Genomic DNA, 22,039 nt, shown 5'->3' on the forward strand with positions numbered 1-22,039 from the left:
TCTGCTGATGCAAGTGCATCCCTGGCTTGGGAGTATCCCCTAAGTAGGAAACAGCAACCCACCCCAGTATTCTTGCCTGGAAAATCCCACGGATAGAGGAACTTGGCGGGCCAGGTATCCATGGGGTTACTAAGAGTTGTACACAACTGAGCATGCACTCATGATACACAAAACTCACAGGCTGGAAAAAAGCTGCCCTCGAAGTTTACATTTATACATGCATGTACTCCAGCCTTGTGTAAAAAGGCTTAAGGCAGGTAGCTCTGCTGCTTCCACTGCAAACATGGCCTTCTTTTTGAGTACAAAATATGTAAGGCATAATCGAAGTGGTACAAAAAAGCTGCCTTCATAGAAGATGAGAAGTAAGTGATCACAGGCCCCAGCAAATACCCTCAATATCTCCACCGAAGTCAATAATGTGGGCTTGCACTTTTACACGTTCCAAATGAAAGCTTCAGGAGATCACCCCACACACCCCTGCCAGGCTTTTCCATTGCAATCAATGTTATGCTTCTGACATGGAATCAATATTAATTGCAAAGCCCTTGCCCGGCATTTCCATATGCATGTGGAGGAAAAGCAAGGTCAATTTCATCCCAGAGCATTCTCTCCCTGCCTCCCCAAAGACCACACAAGTAGAAATGTAAGGTTAATTAGCCAGGTACCCAGCAGATGATGGTGTGTTGCTTTTTCTATTTCAATCTCTATCATTTTAATCTAATACAATTTACATGATTTTACACTACTCAGCCCTTCATCTCATTCTCTCTTGAACCTCTCATTTAACCAAAGAAGAACTTTCAGGTATCCTGACTGTCCCATTAGAGTCCCTTGGACTGCCTGCAAGGAGATCAAACCAGTCCATCCTAAAGGAAATCAGTCCTGAATATTCATTGGAAGGACTGATGCTGAAGCTGAAACTCCCAATACTTTGGCCACCTGATGCAAAGAACCGACTCATTGGAAAAGACCCTGATGCTGGGAAAGACTGAACGCAGGAGGAGAAGGGGATGACAGAGGATGAGATGGTTCAATGGCATCACCAACTCAATGGACATGAGTTTGAGTAAGCTCTGGGAGTTGGTGATGGACAGGGAGGCCTGGCGTGCTGCAGTCCATGGGGTCGCAAAGAGTCAGACACGACTGAGCGACTGAACTGAACTGAACCAGGCAAATGATGGAGTCACAACCATCTCATGGAATACTGAAGACCACCTACAGCTTACATGAATGATGCCTTCTCACTTGAGTCCCTTGGGAAAGCAGAAATCAGATCAAAGAACGTCAGGCAGATAAGGAATCTTGTCCAGATGATCTGTAATCACTAGTAGTAATGAGTCAATGCAATGACCGCCAAATAAGTCCTGGGTTTGAATTCTACATTACGATGTTGACCACCATTTTTATTGGCCCAACTGTGAATACCTTGTACTAACAAAATTTGAGATTTGCCAAACTGCCTTTCAACTGTAAATCTCAAATAGCCAAAAACCACAACAGAATGAAGACAATCAAAAATGTTTTCAAATTTACAATTAAACAATTTTAAGCCACGGGAAACATAAATTGAACATTGGGACAATGTCTACTCATCCCAGAAGTATATTTCAACTTAAGCAGAAACATTCTGGATTAAAAAAAAAAAATCCATGTCAAATTTCAGAGATAATTCATTACGGTGATGACATATTACAGAAGGGCTTCTTCCTCCAACCCCCTACATAAATCTACAACAGCCTCCACTTCCAGAAGTAGTTCATAGGCTGGTAGTAACAAGAGTTACTGACATTTCATTAAGAATTTAAAAACCTAAATGATGAAGAAAGTTCACTCAGAACAATCCCTCAGAAGGAATAGTTCTTCCCCTTCCCTATTCTGTGTGTGTGTTCATGTGTGAATAAGTATTTTTCTTCATATGCCAGTAAAAACCTCACCACTTACAGTATCTCTCCCTTGAAGAAATAACTAAAATTATGCTTATGAAATTTGATTTCAAATCTGACAATATACTGGTTAACATTGAGAAACTGAGAAATATTTCAAGGGACATTTTTAAACAAGGAAGTCACAGGGTGATCCCTAGGTAAGAACATATGTAAGTAATCTAATAAATAAAAAAAAAATACATGCAAAACATTTGCCATCTATTTCAAAGCTCACAATTATATATATATATATGTGTGTGTTGTGTGTGTGTGTGTGTGTGTGTGTGTGTATATTTGCCTAACTTGCATCATCTATTTACTACTCCAAGTAGTATAAAGCAACTTACTATTATTCTTCATTTCCAGTGAAAAATGAAACAGTTACCTTTATATTGAAGTAGGGTTTACTTATTTAAGGTTCAGTAAATAGACCAATACATCTCACAGAAAGCCATGTTAACCTCATCGTATTTCTGCACATAAAGGGTATAAGTATCATATTCCTCTCCATATATGTAAAATCTGAAATAGTGACAAGAAGAATTCCCCCAAGGTCATGATACCTAAGAGGCTTACTCACACTTCCGCAATACTTGACTACAAACCCAGGCTCCCCCTAGAGTTCTGACTTCATGGGTCTCTGGGTTGGAAGGAAAAGAACATTGGATGATTTTGTTTGCTTTTTCAAAAGATCCACCAATCTGATTCTAGAGCATCTCGGAGAAGGGAACCTGTAAGTAGGACAGAAGGCTCTAGAAACTCACCATCTCTCAAGCAATTTCCCCTTCTAGATAGTTCTGTCCACAATCATTTCTCCTTTATAGTCAATTAAAATCTGTCCTGTCATTGATCCTATTTCTCCTCACCTGAAACCATACTTACCAAATATAATGCTTCTTCCGTACATCTTCAAATATTTGATGACAGGTCTCATGGTTTGCTTATATCTTAAATAAAATGAAAAGGCTAAAATTATCACATTTCATGAAGATGACCTTCAGAGGAAAGCTGGATGATCAGGGGAAAAAAATACCATCAATGGCCCTGCTTCAATTCTTCAGCCTAAAATAATATAATACATTTCTGTGGCTTTCCAACTAATATAAATGAATATAATAACTTCCTTTTGTTCATGGCCGATTACATTATATTACAACAGCATGACTTCCAGGGCTAGCATGCAAAAGTAATTTATTTTTCTCCCACATCTGTAACTATTTCAGAGAGCAGCTAAGTCTTCATAATTACGCTGCAGACACAGTAAATAGAGCAAGCCCAATAGGTCACACTGTGACTATAGTTCAGGGAGAGAACAATTATTTTATCCCATATAATTTGCATCCAACATTTCACATAGCAAACTAAAGAGGAAAACAAAACACTGGCTTCCAAAATTACTACGGCCTCTTAATATTCGCTCTTCTTTTTTTCTCTTTAACGGCTTTTCTGTCTGAAACAGGCACGCACACATACACACACGGTATAAATGACATGCCTGAACAATTTTCATTAAAAAGTCATTTCCTTTTAGGTTGCGATTCATTTTACTTTGTCTGACATAGATTAAGTTATTATGAAATTAACGAAAATTGCTGGCATGTCATTCAATTTCTTTTCTTTTACTCTTTTCCTTCCCTCTGTACAAAAACAATTATCCACCATCTGAAGAATGGTCAAAGTCAAAAAACAGGGTTTTCTGCTTTCTAAATAGAGCAAAACCCGCTCTCTAAAAATACAAATCACTAACAAGCAAGCATCCTCCCTGGGAACCAGGTCTGTAACAGGCCAGCACTAAGAAAGAAACTACTGAGTTTACGGTTTTCTTAATATTTTATCAGTGAAAATTTTGAAAGCATCAAAATAATTCTCTAGCGATGCTGAAGGGGAAAAAAAAAAAAATCAAATAGTGGCAATGTTCCCTGCCAATCAAAGGACTCTGTCTTGATTTCTCTTGTTTTAGAAGCCAAAACTCTTCTTTAGGGAGAACAATGTGACTCTCATGAGAAAAGAAGTCTAATGGCTTTTTTTTTTTTTTTAACATGAAAGAGCCCCTTAAATGTACAAAACAAAATTAAAAGCACTGTGACAAGGACAGACAACTCAGACTGTTAATGAAGAACAACTAAGGGAGGTTGGTAAATACAGAGCTAGCCTCCAGAGCAAAATGGCTTCAGCTGACCATTTGCATTTCAGTCCCCATTTCACGGTGGCAAAGACTGAGAATAACTAAGAAATACATTAGCATTTTGGCCTTGCTGAAATGTGAAATGTACTTGCTGCTCTCAGGGCCGGCACTTCCTCAGGCTTATAAACAAGCTGCTTTAACAGTGGACAATTGATTTTAGGCATTCAGGCCTTAAGTAGAATTATCTAAAAGCAGAGAAGAAACACATTCATTAAAGCAAACCCATTCAAAGCAACAGTATTTTCATATTGGAAGTCAGAGTTAAGATCATGGAATTCTGAGCAGCGCTAACTCAGATGTAACTGTTGCTTCCAGCACTTAGGGGCTCACAGGCTGGGGGTAATTAATTTTAATTCTCTAAACTTACACCATCCCCTAGTCAGTCAAAAAGGTACCAAAGGTAACCTCAGTCAAGGGTTACCACTGAGCTCTTGAAAAGTGGCAAATATGACTCAGGGGCTGAATTTTCAGTTTTATTTCATTCTAATTAAATTTAAAAGCAGATACTCAGTTCAATTATTGGAACAACTTTTAAGCATGTTGGAACAACTTGGGTATGCAAATTTGTACATTTCGCAAGGTCTAAATACAGATCAAGTATTTCCAATGAAAATCGAGGATCCGAATTGAGATATGTTCTCTGCAAAAATAGGATCCAATTTAAACACTTAGTATAAAAAATGTAAACCGTATCTCATTAATGTTTGTATATTGATTACGTATTGAAATGATGATATGTTGGATGAACTAAGTAATATATATTATTAAACTCGTTCTTTTATCTGTTTTAAAGTCACTACTAAAATTCAAATTATGTATTTGACTTACATTGGTGCCCTGCACTGTTTCTGCTGAGCAATGCTGCTTCAAATCTTAGATTCCAACCATCAGATAGTAAAGAATGACACTGCAGGGTTTTGTAAAAATTAAAATTCACATATATAAAGCATATTCCTTGGGGACTAGCATGAAAGCTGAAAGTTAGTTGCTCAGTCGTGTCCGACTCTTTGCAATCTCATGAACTGTAGCCTGCCAGGCTCCTCTGACCATGGAATTCTGCAGGCAAGAATATTGGAGTGGATTGCCAATTCCTTCTCCAGGGGATCAATCTTTCAGACCCAGGGATTGAACCCAGGTCTCCTGCACTGCAGGCAGATTCTTTACCGTTTGAGCCACCAGGGTCTGGCATACCACTCAACAAATGGTTAATTTTTCTTAATTCTATTACATGGTAAAGAAGGCTTATTTATTACAACAACACTTATGCCTTAAGATCTTAATAAACTATCAGAATTTCTGAATTTCCTAGACCATTATCCTTTTTCTGCTTAACACTTTGCCATATAAGATCTTCATGAATGCCTAATGCGTGTTCTCCAAAGATATAAAAGAATTTTAAAAAGTTATCTTCCATCCTGCCTTCATATAGCATCTCTTCAAAATTCCCACTCTTAAAAAAAAAAAAAACACAATTCTCACTCTGTGTCCTACCATGTGTATTCCATCTCCCTCTCACACACACATGTAGAGCTAACACTATCATATCTGACCATGAAAAGAAAGTTCTTTAAAGCAGCTTCTAAAAATCCTCTAAAAGGCTGCACAGTGTGCAACATTTCAGGAAAAGAAAATACGCAGAGAGCGCCCTGCCGTTCTTCCACTTGGTAGTAAGGTTATGAGGTCGCATCACATTTCAATTGCATTTCGGTTAACTTTTCTCTTTTATACCACAGGAAACATCCAGAATCCTAAAAAAAGGAAACAGTGAGGAGACTGAATTTCTCCCAAGACAGGATTTTTTGATCTGGCTCTCAGCCCATCTCCATTTGGAGAGGCAGGGCTTCTCTCCTTCTTTGAAACCCAGTGGCACTGCCGAGCTGCTCAATGCCAAATAAATATTTCACACACAACAGTGAGCTGCTGCATTTGCCCAACCTGGGTTAACTAGAGTCAAATTCTACCCCTGTGCCTCATCCCCAGTCCCCACTATCTTTCAGCCCATTTTATCCGGCACATTTTAGGCCTCTCAAATTCATATGTTTCTTCATTATCGCTGAATTTCTTAATTCATCTCTCAGGCTCCATCTCTCTCTCCCCATCCGTCCCTCTTCAAAATTGAAACTTACACTGCACCAAGGGTTCCTCTACACTCCCCACTCTCCTTTCCCTAGTGTTAATATCTTACAAAATCATTATACAATTACGAAAGCCAAGACATTAACACAGGCACAACCCTATTTACTAAAACATAGGTCTTATTAAAATTTCACTCTTTTCCCCGTGGATGTCGTTTTTCTTTTCTAGGAGCCAGTTAAGGAGCACCCCCCACCCCCGCACACACCCCGGTTGCCTTGAGTGGTCATGACTCCTTAGTCTCTTATAGTTGAGGATAATTCTCAGGCTTTCCTTACACTTCAAATCCTTGACACTTTTCCAAAAACAAAAGCAAAATTTTGTGAATATCCCTCAAGTTTCTCTGATGTTGTCCCATGATTAGATTTGAGGTTATCTATTTTTGACAAGAACAGCACAAAATGATGTTGGGTTCTTTTCACTGCATATTAAGAGATACGTGATGTGAATGCCTTATTACTGCTGATATTAACTTTAATCACTTCGTCAAAGTACTGCCTTTGGGTGTGTTCTGTTTTTTAATTTTTTTCTATCTGTAACACAATGAATACCGAAAGAGATACTCAGAGATGTTGCAAATGCCCAGTTTCGACTCAAGTGTTTCACCCACAAACCTCATTGAATCCAGCTTGCATCAATAACTACTGTGCTGTGTTCCCACTGGTAATTTTCTATTTCCCTCACTTTCTGCATTTATGAAATGGGATTCTCTGAAAAAGTTCCTTCTCCCGCATTTATTTTTTAATATTTATATCAGGATGGACTTGGGGATGTTTGTTTATCCTGTGGATTATAATGTAATATCGCCATTGTTTATTCATTTACTTGCTCAAGTTGTTCTGAACCACTGGGAGTTCTTTCAGGTTGGTGCCTGTGTCTTTTCAACATCTGCCTCTTTTTTTGAAAATTACTTGCTGACACTATAAGATGGTCCAAGTCCATGTTGTATTTTTTCAAGCTCTACAGTTATTTCTCAAGGAAACATGGTTTCTTTTATTGAAAATGGCATTTAGTAACCAGGATCGATGTGCTGTGGGTGCTCACTGTCACTAAGCTGCTGCTGCTGCTGCTCCTGCTGCTAAGTCGCTTCAGTCGTGTCCGACTCTGTGCGACCCCATGGACTGCAGCCCACCAGGCTCCTCTGTCCATGGGATTTCCCAGGCAGGAATACTGGAGTGTGTTGCCATGCCTTCCTCTAGGTAATCTTTCTGATCCAGGGATCAAACCCACATCTCTGACATCTCCTGCACTGGCAGACAGATTCTTTACCCCTCATGCTACCTAGGAAGCCCGTGATTGATATAGATGACTTTAAAATATATAATTAATTTACCCTACATTCCCCCAAAATGTGCTCATGTTGATACCTCTAATTCCAATATAACACCAAAGCGTTTGTTCTACTCTTTAAAATTTTTTTTCCAATAATGAAAAATCCAGCTCTCCATTAGCTACACAATATGTGCTTGCTTGTTCAGTCCTTGAATACTCAAAATAGTTTCACAATCACTAACCCATATCTCTGTGGGAAATAAATTCACTAAACAGATCAAAGCCTTTGTGTACACTTTTGACTTTAGTCTTTAAGTTAAAATATTAACATTGATCCAGTTAAAATGTTCTTAAAAGTTATTTAGGTAAGTTCTTCATCCTTCACAAGGTGACTTAAGTCACTTATGATACAATTACATTCATTTATCATTATTTGAATTCTCTTTGGGTTCCATCACAAACCACAACCACATTTTGGTTAATTTTATTTATTTATTTTTTAATATATGAAACATTACTCTGGTTCTAAAAGGCAAAGTCAAACTAAAAATATAAAGAGAAGTTTTGTTTCCATCTCATCTTTATTACCTCATTCCTAATCCCTTTCTTCACCCCTTCCTATAGGTAATTAATCTCATTAGGTACTGATTTTATTCACATATTTCTTTGACACAAATTAGCGGATACCTTTTTAAATATTTTTTTTCCTTGAATGAAAAATACTTTTATTCAGGATACCCTTTGTACTAAAAGTTTCTATTTAAAAGTAATTTCTGGAAATTACTCAATAGCAATCACTTCACAGAAATCACCCTCACTCTTTTTTACAGCTGTATCGTACTCCACTGTGTGGCTGTAATTTATTCCATCACACTTCTCTGTGGAAATTTAGGTTGTTCCTAGTATTTTGTGCTTACAAACAGTACAATAAGTAATCGTATTCATATAATACACATTTTCACATTGGTGGAGGTGGGCCTTTTGCAAATTCCTAGACGTGGGATTCTGAGACAAGAAGTAAGTGCCTAAGTAGTTTCGTCATGTGTCACCAACTTTTCCTCCAGGAGGGCTGCACCAGTTTGCATTCCCAGTAGCCAGGTACGACAGTGCCAGGCTCCACATATTTTTTTGTTGTTGTTGTTCTATCACATCCTCCACAAAGCACATAAAATCCTCTATAAGGAAGAAAGAGGAAGGGAAGAAAGTACTGATACAGAGGTCTCTCCAGCTTCAAAATAATAGATAATTCCGTTCTGTCTGTGAAATAAAGCTCTCACATCTTAGAAGTGCCAATAAGGCTCTCTCCAGGTAGCTTTGAGGCTAGCCTCAACTTCAACAACTTTCTCTTGATGCTCCTTCCATCTGGGGACTTGCCATGCCCCCGACATTCCACCATCAGTGCCCAGTTTCAAAGCTTTGCCCACACTCTTTTTTTCACTTGCGATCCCACACCTCTACCCACTCCCACTTACTAGAGATGCCTTAGTTCAAATTCACCCTTCAAGCCCAAGTATCAATCCTGCTTCCTCAGAACACGTTTACATCTGACAAAGCATTCTAGAAATTCTCTATTCACGCCATCTTTTTAAATTTTTATTTTATTGAAGTGTAGTTGATTTACAATGCTGTGTTCATTTCTGATGCACAGGAAAGCATTTCAGTGATAACACCCATATACATTCTTTTTTCATACTCTTTTCCATTATGATATATCACGGGATATTGAATATAGTTCCCCGTGCTACATAGTAGGACTTTGTATTTATCCATTCTATACATAAATTTGCATCTGCTAACCCCAAATTCCCACTCCATCCCTCCTCCACTTCCCTTCCTCTTTGGCCACTCACATCTGTTCTCCATGTCTATGAGCCTGTCTGCTTCACAGGTAAGTTCATTTGTGTCATAGTTTAGATTCCACAAATAAGTGATATAGTGTGGTATTTGTCTTTCTCTGTCTGACTTACTTCACTTACGAAGGATCTCTAGGTCCATCCATGTAGCTGTAAATGGCGTTATTTTATTCTTTTTCGTGGCAAGTAAAATTCCATTGCACCACATCTTCTTTATCCATTCATCTGTTGGCCTACATTTAGGTCATTCCCTTGTCTCGGTTACTGTAATGACAACATCTTGACCGCACTGAACCCACTACGCTATGCTTGGCTCCAGAGAAATCTGGTTTCTTTGCACACTTTGACAGTGGGGACATTATCTTCCTTAACCCTGAAGTGCCAGTACGGCAGGTGCACAAGTTTTCAAATGGGTGAAAATGAATAAACAAGATATGCAAATAACATTGCTCTTTATTCAAAAGCATACTTCTCTTTCTCAGAGCTCTTCTAGTCTAATGGTTTTATCAATGTTCAAGTACCACTTCTCTTAACACACTCACTGTGGAAGAACAAACACTGATACTTACATCCAGGGCTACCAAACACATGTTCTTTCAAGACTTTTCCTCCTGACAATATATGGAAATGTGCTCTATTTTCTTTGCTTTATTCTCATTGGGATATTCTGCAACCCTTGCTGCTGCTGAATGGATAGGTCTGAATCGCACCCCAGGATATATATTTTATCAGCATTTCTCATTACTTTCCCAGGATGACCAAAAAATATTAAGAGGTCTAAGCAAATTTTTTAATTTTTATTGAAGTATAGTTGATTTACAATGTTCTGTTAATTTCTGCTGTAGAGCAAAGTTGACTCAGTTACATATATTTTATATATATATATTTGATATCCTGTGATAACCCATGATGAAAATGAATCTGATTATTCATTATTCATTTTCAGATTCATTTCCATCATGGGTTATCACAGGACATCAAATATATTTATATATATACTTTTTCAGATCCATTTCTATAATGGTTTATCACAAGGTATCAAATATATATATATATACTTTTTCAGATTCATTTCTATCATGGTTTATCACAGGATATCAAATATACTTCCTTATGCTATACAGTAAGGGGCTTCCCAGGTGGGCACGTGGTAAAGAATCTGCCAGTGCAGGAGAAACAAAAGACATGGGTTCAATCCCTGGGTCACGAAGATCCCCTGGAGGAGGAACCAGCAACCAACTCTAGTATTTTTGCCTGGAAAATTCCATGGACAGAGGAGCCTGGAGGGCTGCAGTCCATGGGGTCGCAAAGAGTCAGACACAACTGAGCATGCTATACAGTAAGACAGTGTTGTTTCTTCACCCCGGATACATTAGTCTGCATCTGCTTATGTCGAACTCCCAGTTCTTCCTCCCCCCATCCTTGGCAACCACAAGTCTGTTCTATCTGTGGGCCTGTTTTTGTTTCATAGGTATGTTCATGTGTGCCCAATTTAAGAGTCCACACATAAGTGACATCATACAGCATTTGTCTTTGACTTATTTCACTAAGTATGATAACCTCTAGGTCCATCCACGCCACTGCAAATGGCATTATTTCATTCTTTGACGGCTGAGTAATGTTCCATTGTACATAAAAAACCACATATTCTTTACCCATTCATCTGTTGATAAAAATTTAGGTGGTTTCCATGTCTTGGATACTGTAAATAGTGCTGCTGTGAATACAGGGGTGCGTGCGTCTTTTCTTATTATGATTTGTCTGGGTATATGCCCAGGAATGGGACTGTTGGATCACAAGGCAACTCTACTTTTAGTTTCTTGAGAAATCTCCACCTTGTCTTCCATAATGGCTGCACAGCTTTTGGAGGGTTCTCTTTTCTCCACACCCTCTCTAACATCTATTATTTACAGACTTTTTAATGATAGCCATTCTGTACAGGTTTCAGCAATTAATCTTCATTCTGACAAAGAGTCGAGGAACAGCATCATCTACCGAGATATTAATGTGTCTCTTGTTGTGGTACCCTAGGAGCCCTTCCCACCCGCTGGTCTCCATGACACACACTCTCAAGAGAGCACACAAGCTTTTCAAACTAACACAAATGGACCTTTCCTATTCCCAAGTGAGAACTAACAGTTGTGCGGGTTTTTTTTAATACAAATTCAAGGAGGCCATGGAACCAAACTTTAGGGGTGAACTGGATCGGGAACGTTTGAAGGGAGAGAAGGCCAGAGTGGCTCCACCTGTAAGAAAGACTGGCTTTCCTTGGAAGAAGACAGGAGATAAGGAGGTGTTTCTGTGGCAACCCACTCCAGTACCTTGGCCTGGAAAATCCCATGGACAGAGGAGCCTAGTAGGCTACAGTCCATGGGGTTGCAAAGAGTTGGACACCACTGAGCGACTTCACTTTCACTTTCTATAACAAAGGCTGGATTCCACTTGCAGGCAGGGCCTCCATCAAGGGAATGGGCTCAAAACAAAGGCAGATGCTGCTCTGTAGAGCTGAACTTCCCAGAACAGCAGAGGAGGCCCATGTGAAAGGCAACCCTACCAGCAGCATATCTGAGACTGATGGGAAAGAACACCAGTTACCAGTGCTGATCCTACAGGCAAGGAAGAAGCCCAGGCTCATATCCCCTCTGTTGCAGATACCAAAGCAGCCCCCTAACTTTCAAACCCACCCAGTGGAAGTCACAGGACCCTGCCAAACTTGAATATATCTGGGGTCTAAGTACTCAGCATCTGCTGATGCAGAACTGCAAACTATAAAGACATCTTACAGCAGAGCGCTAGGGAACAAAAAGAACTCCTGTCATAGTTTTAAAGCGTTAACTGCTAGGGCAACAAGGACTGGAACTCTTCTATGCCCCTCATCAGTAAGTCCTCTAAAGTAGCTATGGAGTTGAGATTAGATCTTGGGGAGGACAGGCTGGGACAATGTCCTTAGTGGGGGGATATGAGACCTCCTGGCATGAATTCTAGGTTCCTCTGCTCAGGGTGGCCTAAGCCAACCTGTTTAGGGGATCACATCCTAATCACATTTCCTAAAGAGATGTGATTCCATCATTTAACTCTTTCTGTTCTCTGCTAAGCAGATCACTGAAAAGGAAGGTCCCAGTAACTGGACCATGTCATTTCAGAGCCATAGTCACTCTTCTACTGAAATTATTCTCTGCTATCTAGATCCTATAACTTACTGGAAAACGGAAAGGCTGATTAAGCCACAATTTAGAGTAAACTTTTCTTGTAAAAGTTAATCCAACAGTCGAAAAGTTTCTATAGGACTAGTTATGAGAATTTTTTCCTAAGAAGGAAAGTGAGAAATACAAAACATTTATTTTTGTAGGAGGCATAAAAAAATGGCCAGATAGAAGTAGTTACTGATAAAATGTCACATCTCTGTCTGGGGTCAACTCTAGATTCAACTGAATCAAGACAAACATAAGCTTCCCAGGGATGGTCGTTACCTAGACCATCGGTTTTTACCATGACTTGCAAAATGTTTTTGTGTTTTTAACTGAACTGATTTCACATATAGGAGTTTCAACTCTAAGGAACCCACTAACACCAATATTATTATGCTACTTTGAATATCACAAATTGGCGTGACATTACTTGCCGAATGCCCTTAGACTTAAAAATGTGGGTAATACAGTATACAGTGTGGGGTCTGAGGGAATCTGGTGTGGTATACTTATTTTTGACTCCAGAATATAATCGACTAATTCATCTTAAAATAAATTCAAGTTGTTTATAACCATCTCTGAAAGCTTTGACCAATGCCCAACACTGCAATGCTACCATAATTAGAGCAAAATTTTTCCTCTAGAACTGAATTAATAACTAAAGTTCTGAATATGCAGTATGCACTAATCCTGGTTTTTAAAATCCCTAATGGGCTTTGTAGCAGCGCAATTTGGCAAAGTGAGTAAAATCCTAACATAATAGATAAAGGTAATTAGAGATGCAGAACAAATTCTTTTTAAATGCCCTGCATGCAATTCGGACACTTTAGTTCCTTCTTCAGAGATGGAAAATTAGTGAAGGGAGGAAATAAAACAAATCAGAAAAAGAATAAGAGAAAATAGAACTGTATCAATCATAAAGGGATTTGGAGCTAGAGAGCTGTTAATATCCTTCCAGCGATTTTGACTTTCTAAACTCCCAAGAAACTGGCCAGCTTACAATGCAATGAGTCTCTCCACTTTAGAAATAGTCTAAATTCAGTTAGGTGGCCAAAATGGGGAAGACAATCAATGGTCTCAAGAACTAAACGAAAACCAGTGGATAAATGTTTTAGGGAAAAAATATCCTTCTGGACATGGCTGCATAAATCTTTCCATAATTCAGTTCAATTCAGTTGCTCAGTCATGTCCAACTCTTTGTGACCCCATGGACTGCAGCACACCAGGCTTCCCTGTCCATCACCAAATCCTGGAGCTTGCTCAAACTTATCACCATCAAGTTGGTGATACTATCCAACCATCTCATCCTCTGTCATCTCCTTCTTCTCCTGCCTTCAATCTTTCCCAGCATCAGGGTCTTTTCCAGTGAGTCAGTTCTTCGCATCAGGTGGCCAAAGTATTGGAGTTTCAGTTTCAGCATCAGTCCTTCCAATGAATATTCAGGACTAATTTCCTTTAAGATGGACTGGTTGGATCTCCTTGCAGTCCAAGGGACTCTCAAGAGTCTTCTCCAACACCACAGTTCAAGAGCATCAATTCTTCACTGCTCAGCTTTCTTTGTAGTCCAACTCTCACATCCATACACGACTACTGGAAAAACCATAGCTTTGACTAGATGAAATTACGTATAAAACAAGGACCCAGTTAGACTTCAAACTGAACCTCATCATTATAACAAATGTGAGCTATGTCTCTGATTAGCTGAAGTTCAGTAACATAAAAGGTAAAGATGGAAGAATGGAATGGAAGGAATGGAATTTAGACTCAAGGCCTATCAGTGGTCAGATGGCCTTAAAGGTCAGGCAATCTGCTGTCTACCTCATTTAAGCATAAAAAAAAAAAAAAAAAAAAAAAAACAAGAGCCCAGAAGTCACCCAAATGTCTAAGAGCCAACCCCTGGGACAAGTGAAGTTGAGTCCAGAAACTACTGTTCTTCAGTTTCCCAGCTCAATGATTTCTCTGGGGCAAAAGCCTGTCTACTTTCCCACCAGCAGCTCCCAAGGCCCCAGAGATGCCAGCTTTGGGCTGCAAGTTATTCCCAGACCATCAAGGAAGTCACATGACCTTGGAGAGACATTTCTTCTGAGGTACTTATTTTTAGAACAGTTGGTTGGTTGACTTGTACAAAAATAAAGAAGTGGTTTCAAATTCCTTCACTCCTTTTTGCTCACAGTGTATGAATGACCATTCTGATCCACTCAGTTTCCACTGAAGGTCCTGGGCACTGGTTTGGGGGGTTATTCTGAAGTCTGTCCTAAAAGTAGCTGATGTAGCTGATCTTTGGTGAATTCTTCCAATTGCTTTAACACACCTTGTCATACTTTCTTAAAGTCCTCTATGTGGGTTATATTTGACAGACAGTGAAATGCAGCCCTATTTCTGACGATAATGCCTTTTAACAGTTGTCAAGACAGATTTTACAGAAGGCTACAGGAATTCTTAACTCCCAAAAAGCTTTTCATCTTTATGTAAAACTTTGGGGCCCCATGAATAGTTATCACTTTGAATTTTTTTCCTAAAAAATGACACACGCACTGAATTGTGACTTATGTTTCTAATGTTATTTTTTTTAAGTATATACTATCATATAAAAGTTCCTAAGTGAATCATCCCAAGACTCTTACCTCTGTGACCTAGAAACTCCAAACTGTAGGGAGACAGATGTGAAACTCCTGGACAATGTTGGAAGCCTCACTGTCAAGTTCATGGATGAGGAAATAGACCTGTGACTTTGCCAGCCCTCCGTGGGGGTAATTTTTGCAGAACTTATCCCCAGTAAGGTTTCCTCAACAAGAAGCTTAATTTGAGATGGAACAGTGACATTTTTTGTTTTTTTGTTTTTTCCCCCATTCTGTGCTTTGGACCGAAAGAACAAATTGTTTACTCCAGCTCCCTAAAGAAATGTAATTGATCTATGAGCTAGATCTTCTTTTCCTTTCACCTTCATCTCATATAATAGCAAAATGAATGCTACCCAGTGACTCACTCAGGTTCAACTATCATCTCCTATGGAGAGAATTTAATTTTATTTACAGATTCGTAGAACACACAATATATTCAAAGCTTCATCTGAAACCAGTTACTACTTCTAAACAAAACTAGAGCCAAACATTCGGGGATAATGGTTATCTCCCCTATGTACAGAATTTTCTAGCATGAATGCTCTAATTCTGCTAGGGAGGCCCACAGAAGGGTGTTCACCTGAAGATGAATTGGTCTTTTTCTGTGAAGGGGGAGCTGGGAAACCCACAGGACTTTTCCTCATCCCTGAGTCTGACAATGAGGCTGTCAACACTGTTAAACAGTTTCACATCTACCTGAGTACAGTTTGTGGTTCGTAGACACAGAGGTGAAAGTCTTATGATTATACATTAGTGCTATTATATTACACCATACACGTTAAAAAAAAATCAGAAACACAAAGGTCGCTGTTTCATGAGTGTATCACTGAGGTGTTAATAATTATTTCCAGGCCAAGAATTCAAAGGCATTCAATAGCCAGAAAGAGTCTATTTTTAAACTCACTGGTCAGGAAGGTATCAAAAACGAAAGAATGCCCTCCAAGTCAGGGGATACAAACTGATTAAAATAACTTTGCAACATCTAACTCAGAGATAGAAATGTTTTACTTACAGAAAATACAAATTACATTTTTAGATAACTTTCCCAGACTTTCTACTGCTACATGGAAAACAAATGTGGTTTCTTTACCAGTGACAACTGGTACATATAACTGAAATTGCCAGGAGGTAATTTATCTGCAACTCCTTGCATCAAACCTGGAGTTTAGATGGATGGTATCAGTGGTAACAAAGGGAGATGATACTTTGCCATTCTTGTGCAAAGAAAATCTCTATCACCAAAAGTAGTAAATGCTTTTTAAAATTTTTTGGCCATGCAGCATGGAATGTGGATTCTTAGTTACCTGACCAGGGATAGAACGTGAGCTCCCTATAACAGAAATGTAGAGTCTTAACCACTGGACCACCAGGGAAGTGCCAAAAGTTGTGAATTTTTTAAAAATTAGTTAAAAGAAGGTTTTATAAACTATATTTTAAAGAGAGAAATATTTGCTATTTAGTTTAATAAAAGTCGCTTATACTTTCTATGAGTCTAGCATTGCTTTGTACATATAACTTCTAAACTCAGTCTGATTATTTCAGCAAAAAGTACACACAAGCATAATACAGTCTGATGTAGTTTCACGTGGTCTTTGTCTTTCTATTTATTCAAAGAATTGGCCAAGAAATACAGGAATCCTACCCTCACCCTGACACACTCTCCTCCTTGTTGAAGACACCTCACACATGACGAAAACTTCTGATGATTCACATAAAAAAAGGATGAAAATTGCTATCAAGGAGGGTCATAGAGTTTTACAGTCAAGTCTGATCTGATGGTTTCTAAAGGAGGAGGCTATTTACTATATTTACGTAGTTTACAACTGAACATTAGCAATAAACAGGCATAAAGAAAATTATGTGTCAGAATTGTTCAAAAGGGGTGGTAGTTAGCAATCCCAGAGCACGGCATTCTGAGTGTTGGCTGCTGTGGTAACACAGAACAGGCCACCATTTCAGGGGATATTTTAAAAAGAGACCAACTATGCCTAGGTTTGCTTCTCCTACTTATTTTAAGAAAAGCAAAAGAAAATTGAGACCAAGTTCCAGCCTCCGCAAATTGCTCTGAGCCTTTGGAGATTTAGAACTGTTTTTACAACAGAATCCTGCCTAGATGGATATTAAGTGATGGAAAATAATATAATATTTTAGTACCTAAAAGAATAACTGAGTACATGTGAGGGGATAGGTCATTAAATGTGTGTATTCAAGAAGTGATATAAAAGTATAATTCATAAAAGAGAGAATATAAAAGTGAGAAGGATACCTAGATTTAAGACACTATCATAACACCATTCACCAAATGAAATGAAGGAAGTAGGCGAGAAATGGGAAAATAATATCCACGGAGAAGCATCAAGGCATGGCAGGATTTATTTCCTGTAATAACGGAGATGCAGGTCACAGGGGGCAGTGGACAAGGGTTATCCTAAATCTCAGTTCTCAGGCATGCCCATAGGGGAACACTGGTACTGATGAACCTATTTGCAGGGCAAGAATATAGACACAGATGTAGAGCACAGGCTTAGGACACATCAGGAGAAGGAAAGGATGGAACCAACTGATACAGCAGCACTGACATATACACACAACCATGTGTAAAGCAGACAGCTAGTGGGGACCCGCTGTATAGCACAGGGAGCTCAGCTCGGGGCTCTATGATGACCTAGAGGCATGGGACATCGAGGAGGGAGGGGATATATGTACATTTATGGTTGATTCACGTTGTATGGCAGAAATCAACACAACACTGAAAAGCAGTTTTCCTCCCATCAAAAAACAAATTAAAAAGAATCACGTATGTGACTTGGAAGAGTGTCTTCTAGCTAGAGGGTACAGCAATGAAAGAGTTTCAGAAAGAAGAGAACTTTGGCCCAAAAACAATATTGAAGGGAAAGAGCCGTAAGTACTCAGTGCAAGAAACATGGACACTCAGTGACAGAGGGATGGATCTTCAATGAATGGTGCCCTTCCTGTACCCCACGCAGCTGTGGTGCTGGAGAAATCGCTCCTTCCTTCAATCAGGGCTTTGAGAGCCAAGAGGAAAAGGCAGAAATGCCACGCTGTCAGGAAAGAGGTATGTTCTCATCAGGGCAGTCAGAGGAAGATGCGAAGCAAAGGCTTCAGCACAGAGAGGGGCTTGCCCACGGGGAGGAGGGTACATGGACACATGATCACAGAGCAGAGATCTGAGGCCATGTAAAGGTCCGGGGAGCTGGTGAAGCAAAGAGTGAGCTCTGGCCGGGGAAGCAGAGGGAGGAGGCGGTGCGCCTGCAGTGACGGGTAAAAGGAATCCGGTAACGAGTGGGGAGGCAGACACGCGTATGCTTTAAATAAATATCATCTGGGAACTTCATTTGCTAGGCAATGGGGAACCAGGGAATTTTGAGAAGGGAGAGACAGGATCAGAACCTCATCAAGATCAACCTGGCAACCCAGGACAGAATGAACTGATGGAAGAAAGCATCGAGGAGAGAAGTCCACTTACAGGCAGCCTTCTGAGCAAAGAGAAAACTAGATGGCAAGGGGAAGGAAAAGAAGTGTGTGCACATGCTCTGTCGCTTCAGTTGTGTCTGACTCTCCATGACCCCATGGACCGCAGCCCGCCAGGCTCCTCAGTCCACGGAATTCTCCAGGTAAGAATATCGGAGTGGGTTGCTGTACCTTCCTTCAGGGGATCTTCCCAACCCAGTTATCGAACCCGCATTTCTTATGTCTAACCTGCATGAGCAGGCAGGTTCTTAACCACTTGGTAAAGTCCAAAGCAAAAGGGGTCCATGCTAAATTAGAAAATGCAGATTTCTAAAGATACAATTTGTTTAAGAAGCACAGGCACATTTCAAGTACTGACAGATAGCAGAGCTATCTGTTATGGCTGACAGCAGGTAAAAAGTCATCGAGAGACAGATGCATTCCTTGTTACGCCACCTACATCCTCACATTAACAGTCACCCCCAGCACCCACATGTGGGGACAGACACAATTTCACAGATCAAAGCAAATGCAGGAAAAACATATCATCAGGAAGATCAACTTCAGATCTAACACGTAACACAGGACACAGACCCTCACTAAACACTAAATGATTGACTATCAAGACTTCACTGCTGTCTTCTCTAAAAAGTTCCTCTAGCAGAGGAAAGTGTAGCTCAACCTCTGAACAGAGAAGGTAGCATTCCTTCATACATAGTGTTGATACATTCATCCCTCTGGATTCAAAGCTTCCACATGCACTTATTCAACCAACAGCAGACATAGAATCTGCGGCTGCGAAGGACTGACACCACAATACCATTTTAGCACGCAAGGGACTTGGCACCCATGGGTACTGGGATCCACAGGGGTCTTGGATACAGTCCCTCAGGGACACTGATGGAGGAGTACAGTATGCTTGGGTCTTTACCTGCATGACTGAAAAGATAATGCTCCGTTTCCATTATAACAGCACCCAGAATCCTGAATTTTTCTTGATTTACAAGGTGGGGTGTATAGTGCTAATCTTCTGTTGGTCTTGACTCCAGTTTGCTGCAGTTAACTGGAAGCTGAGGATCTTTTGCCGATGGGAGAACCCAATCCACCCACAGCCTGGGTCCGTCTCTACCCCTGGAGTCTTTCGGAAGCAAAGCAAGGTCATTTCAGCAGCGTTCAACATCAGAGCGTTTATACGTGTGTGTGTGTGGAAGTAGCTGGAATAAAGGTGAGAAGGAAGAGTCACCATCATCCCTCGAGGTTTACTGTGGCAGGAGCCCTGGTTATTAACGGGCCACGGAGGACTCACTCCTCCATATTTTACATTTGGGAACCATGTTCATTAATCACCCGTGCGACCTATAACACAAATACGATGTTGACAAATGTTCACTTCATTGCAAAGGGTCATCCGGCTTGGGAACAATTTGCCACCCACAAAAAATTTATACTGTGTTTACATTCTCTGAATCGTTTACAAGTTCATCGTTAAATCTCACAGAACAGCTGGCCCTCATTTCCCAGCACCACCTCTCTCCAAGGTAAATACAGACACCCCAAGTTGCCGGTGGGCGGATAACTGACTGAAGTCCCAACTATTCCTCTTGAGTTTATTTACCTTGCTCTTGCAGAAAGAATGCTGTACGTCTGTAAGCAGGAGTCACTATTTACAAAATGACTGAGCACACAGGCGTTGAAAGGAGGGCATCATTAGAATGCAGGAGATGCCCCCGTCCTCCTCAGAGCATCTCAGCAGGGTACAGGAGGTTCTGGCAGGCTCTGCAGTCTCCTGGGCTCATAGCAGGAAGCCCAGCGTAAAGCAGAAATTGGATTTCTCCGAGGCTGTAAATCCTGTATCTTTCTTAGGGCAGATAATCACTCACTACTGGTACTAATAACTAGACCCTATCATAGTGTACAAAACTTAACATTTATTGAGTAGGAGAGTCCCCTGTGCTATACAGTAAGGTCCTTGTTGGTTATCTGTTTGATATATAATACTGTATGCATGTTAATCTCAAACTCCTAATTTATAGCCCCCCACTTCCTCTTGGGGAACCGTAAGTTTGTTTTCAAAATCTGCAGATCTGTTTCTGTTTTATAAACAAGTTCATTTGTAATATATTCTGTAATAACCTATATGAGTAAAGAATCTGAAAAAGAACATATGTCTATGTATAATTGAGTGACGCTATATACCTGAAACTAATACATTATTGTAAATCAACCATACCCCAATAAAATAAAAACTAATAAAAAGTAATAGCAATAAAAACAGCAAAAAATTTTTTAATATTTAGGGGATTGTTTTGAAAAGACACTTCTCCAGGTAATATAAAGAAATTCCATGAAACTCCATTTTCTAATTCAGACACACACTGAAATGACCATCAACTGGGTTTTTTTAAAAATAAAGAATGCATGCATGCTCAGTTGCTCAGTCATGTCCAACTCTTTGACAACCCCATGAACTGTAGCCCATCAGGCTCCTCTGTCCAAGGGATTCTCCAGGCTAGAACACTGGAGTGGGCAGACATTTCCTCGAACCCATGAAACTCCATTCCCTAGTTTAGACATGCACTGAAATGACCATTAGTTGGATTTTTAAAAAAATAAAGAATATTCTGCTTATGGTTTTTACACCAGAAACTTCAAGGACTTTATAGATATAATACAGATGGAAATAAATTAAGGAAAATACACCCAGGGGAGATATCTTAAATGCAAAGGAAGTATCTTGGGAGGGTCGCAGAAATGATCCAGAAAATTAGTACTGCCAACACCCATTAGGTAACAATGGCAGGGTTGGTGATGAGCGTGGGTGTGGTATGAGGCACAGGTGACTTCCCCAGTGTATCTGGAGTCCACAAGGAGCTGGAGGGCCCTCTGCGATCAGGAGTCACTGACAGATTAATCCTGGCTTTCCCTGGGCATGAAGAATGTTGTATGGTCCTGGTAGGCTGCTGATTGGAAGAATTAGACCAGGCCAAGTAAGAAAGCAGTAGTCCAGAGAATTCCTACAGACTGCTCTACATGGAGAAACTGGCAAACAGGTCAAGCTGCCTGGGGTCCCTCCTTTGGCTCGGGTCATCCCCACCTCTGCCGCTGCATCTCTGAGCACTTTCATTAGAGACTGAGAAGCTGAAAAGTATTCAATACCATCTCTGAAAGAATACATGTCCAATGCCAATCTTTGAAAAGCACAGACGTTTCCGCTTGCACATAAGCAAAATTCTGAAGCGACAAAGTGATTATCTTCCTAAGAAACACTGTGATAATAATAAATGGAAGTATTTCTTCTAAATGTATTCTCTAAATACAACTCAAAAGGACACTGCATCTCTGAAAAGAGAGGATCATGAAAAGAGGCAGTGAAGAACAAGGGAAAAACAGA

General features: G+C 39.9%; 1 protein-coding gene across 26 annotated transcripts in view; it reads right to left on the reverse strand.

Annotated features, from left to right (window-relative positions):
• LOC129643032 (uncharacterized) overlaps positions 1 to 22,039 on the reverse strand; it is a 150,185-nt gene that overhangs the window by 89,671 nt on the left and 38,475 nt on the right. For 7 of the 26 annotated variants that reach the window (XR_008710009.1, XR_008710000.1, XR_008709992.1 and 4 more), the window contains one exon: positions 2,808 to 2,872. The exons of 17 other annotated variants lie outside the window; for them this stretch is intronic. Coding sequence is in view for 3 of the 9 variants with exons in the window: in XM_055567110.1 (XP_055423085.1) it covers positions 2,808 to 2,872 (65 nt within the window). In the remaining 6 variants the exon portion in view is untranslated. Of the gene's footprint in view, positions 1 to 1,245; positions 1,325 to 2,807; positions 2,934 to 22,039 lie in introns of all 26 variants that reach the window. 2 more of the 26 variants (XR_008710001.1, XR_008709993.1) reach the window with 2 other exon arrangements.

The sequence above is a fragment of the Bubalus kerabau genome, chromosome 2 (genome assembly GCF_029407905.1).
Source record: "Bubalus kerabau isolate K-KA32 ecotype Philippines breed swamp buffalo chromosome 2, PCC_UOA_SB_1v2, whole genome shotgun sequence".
Lineage (NCBI taxonomy): Eukaryota > Metazoa > Chordata > Mammalia > Artiodactyla > Bovidae > Bubalus > Bubalus kerabau.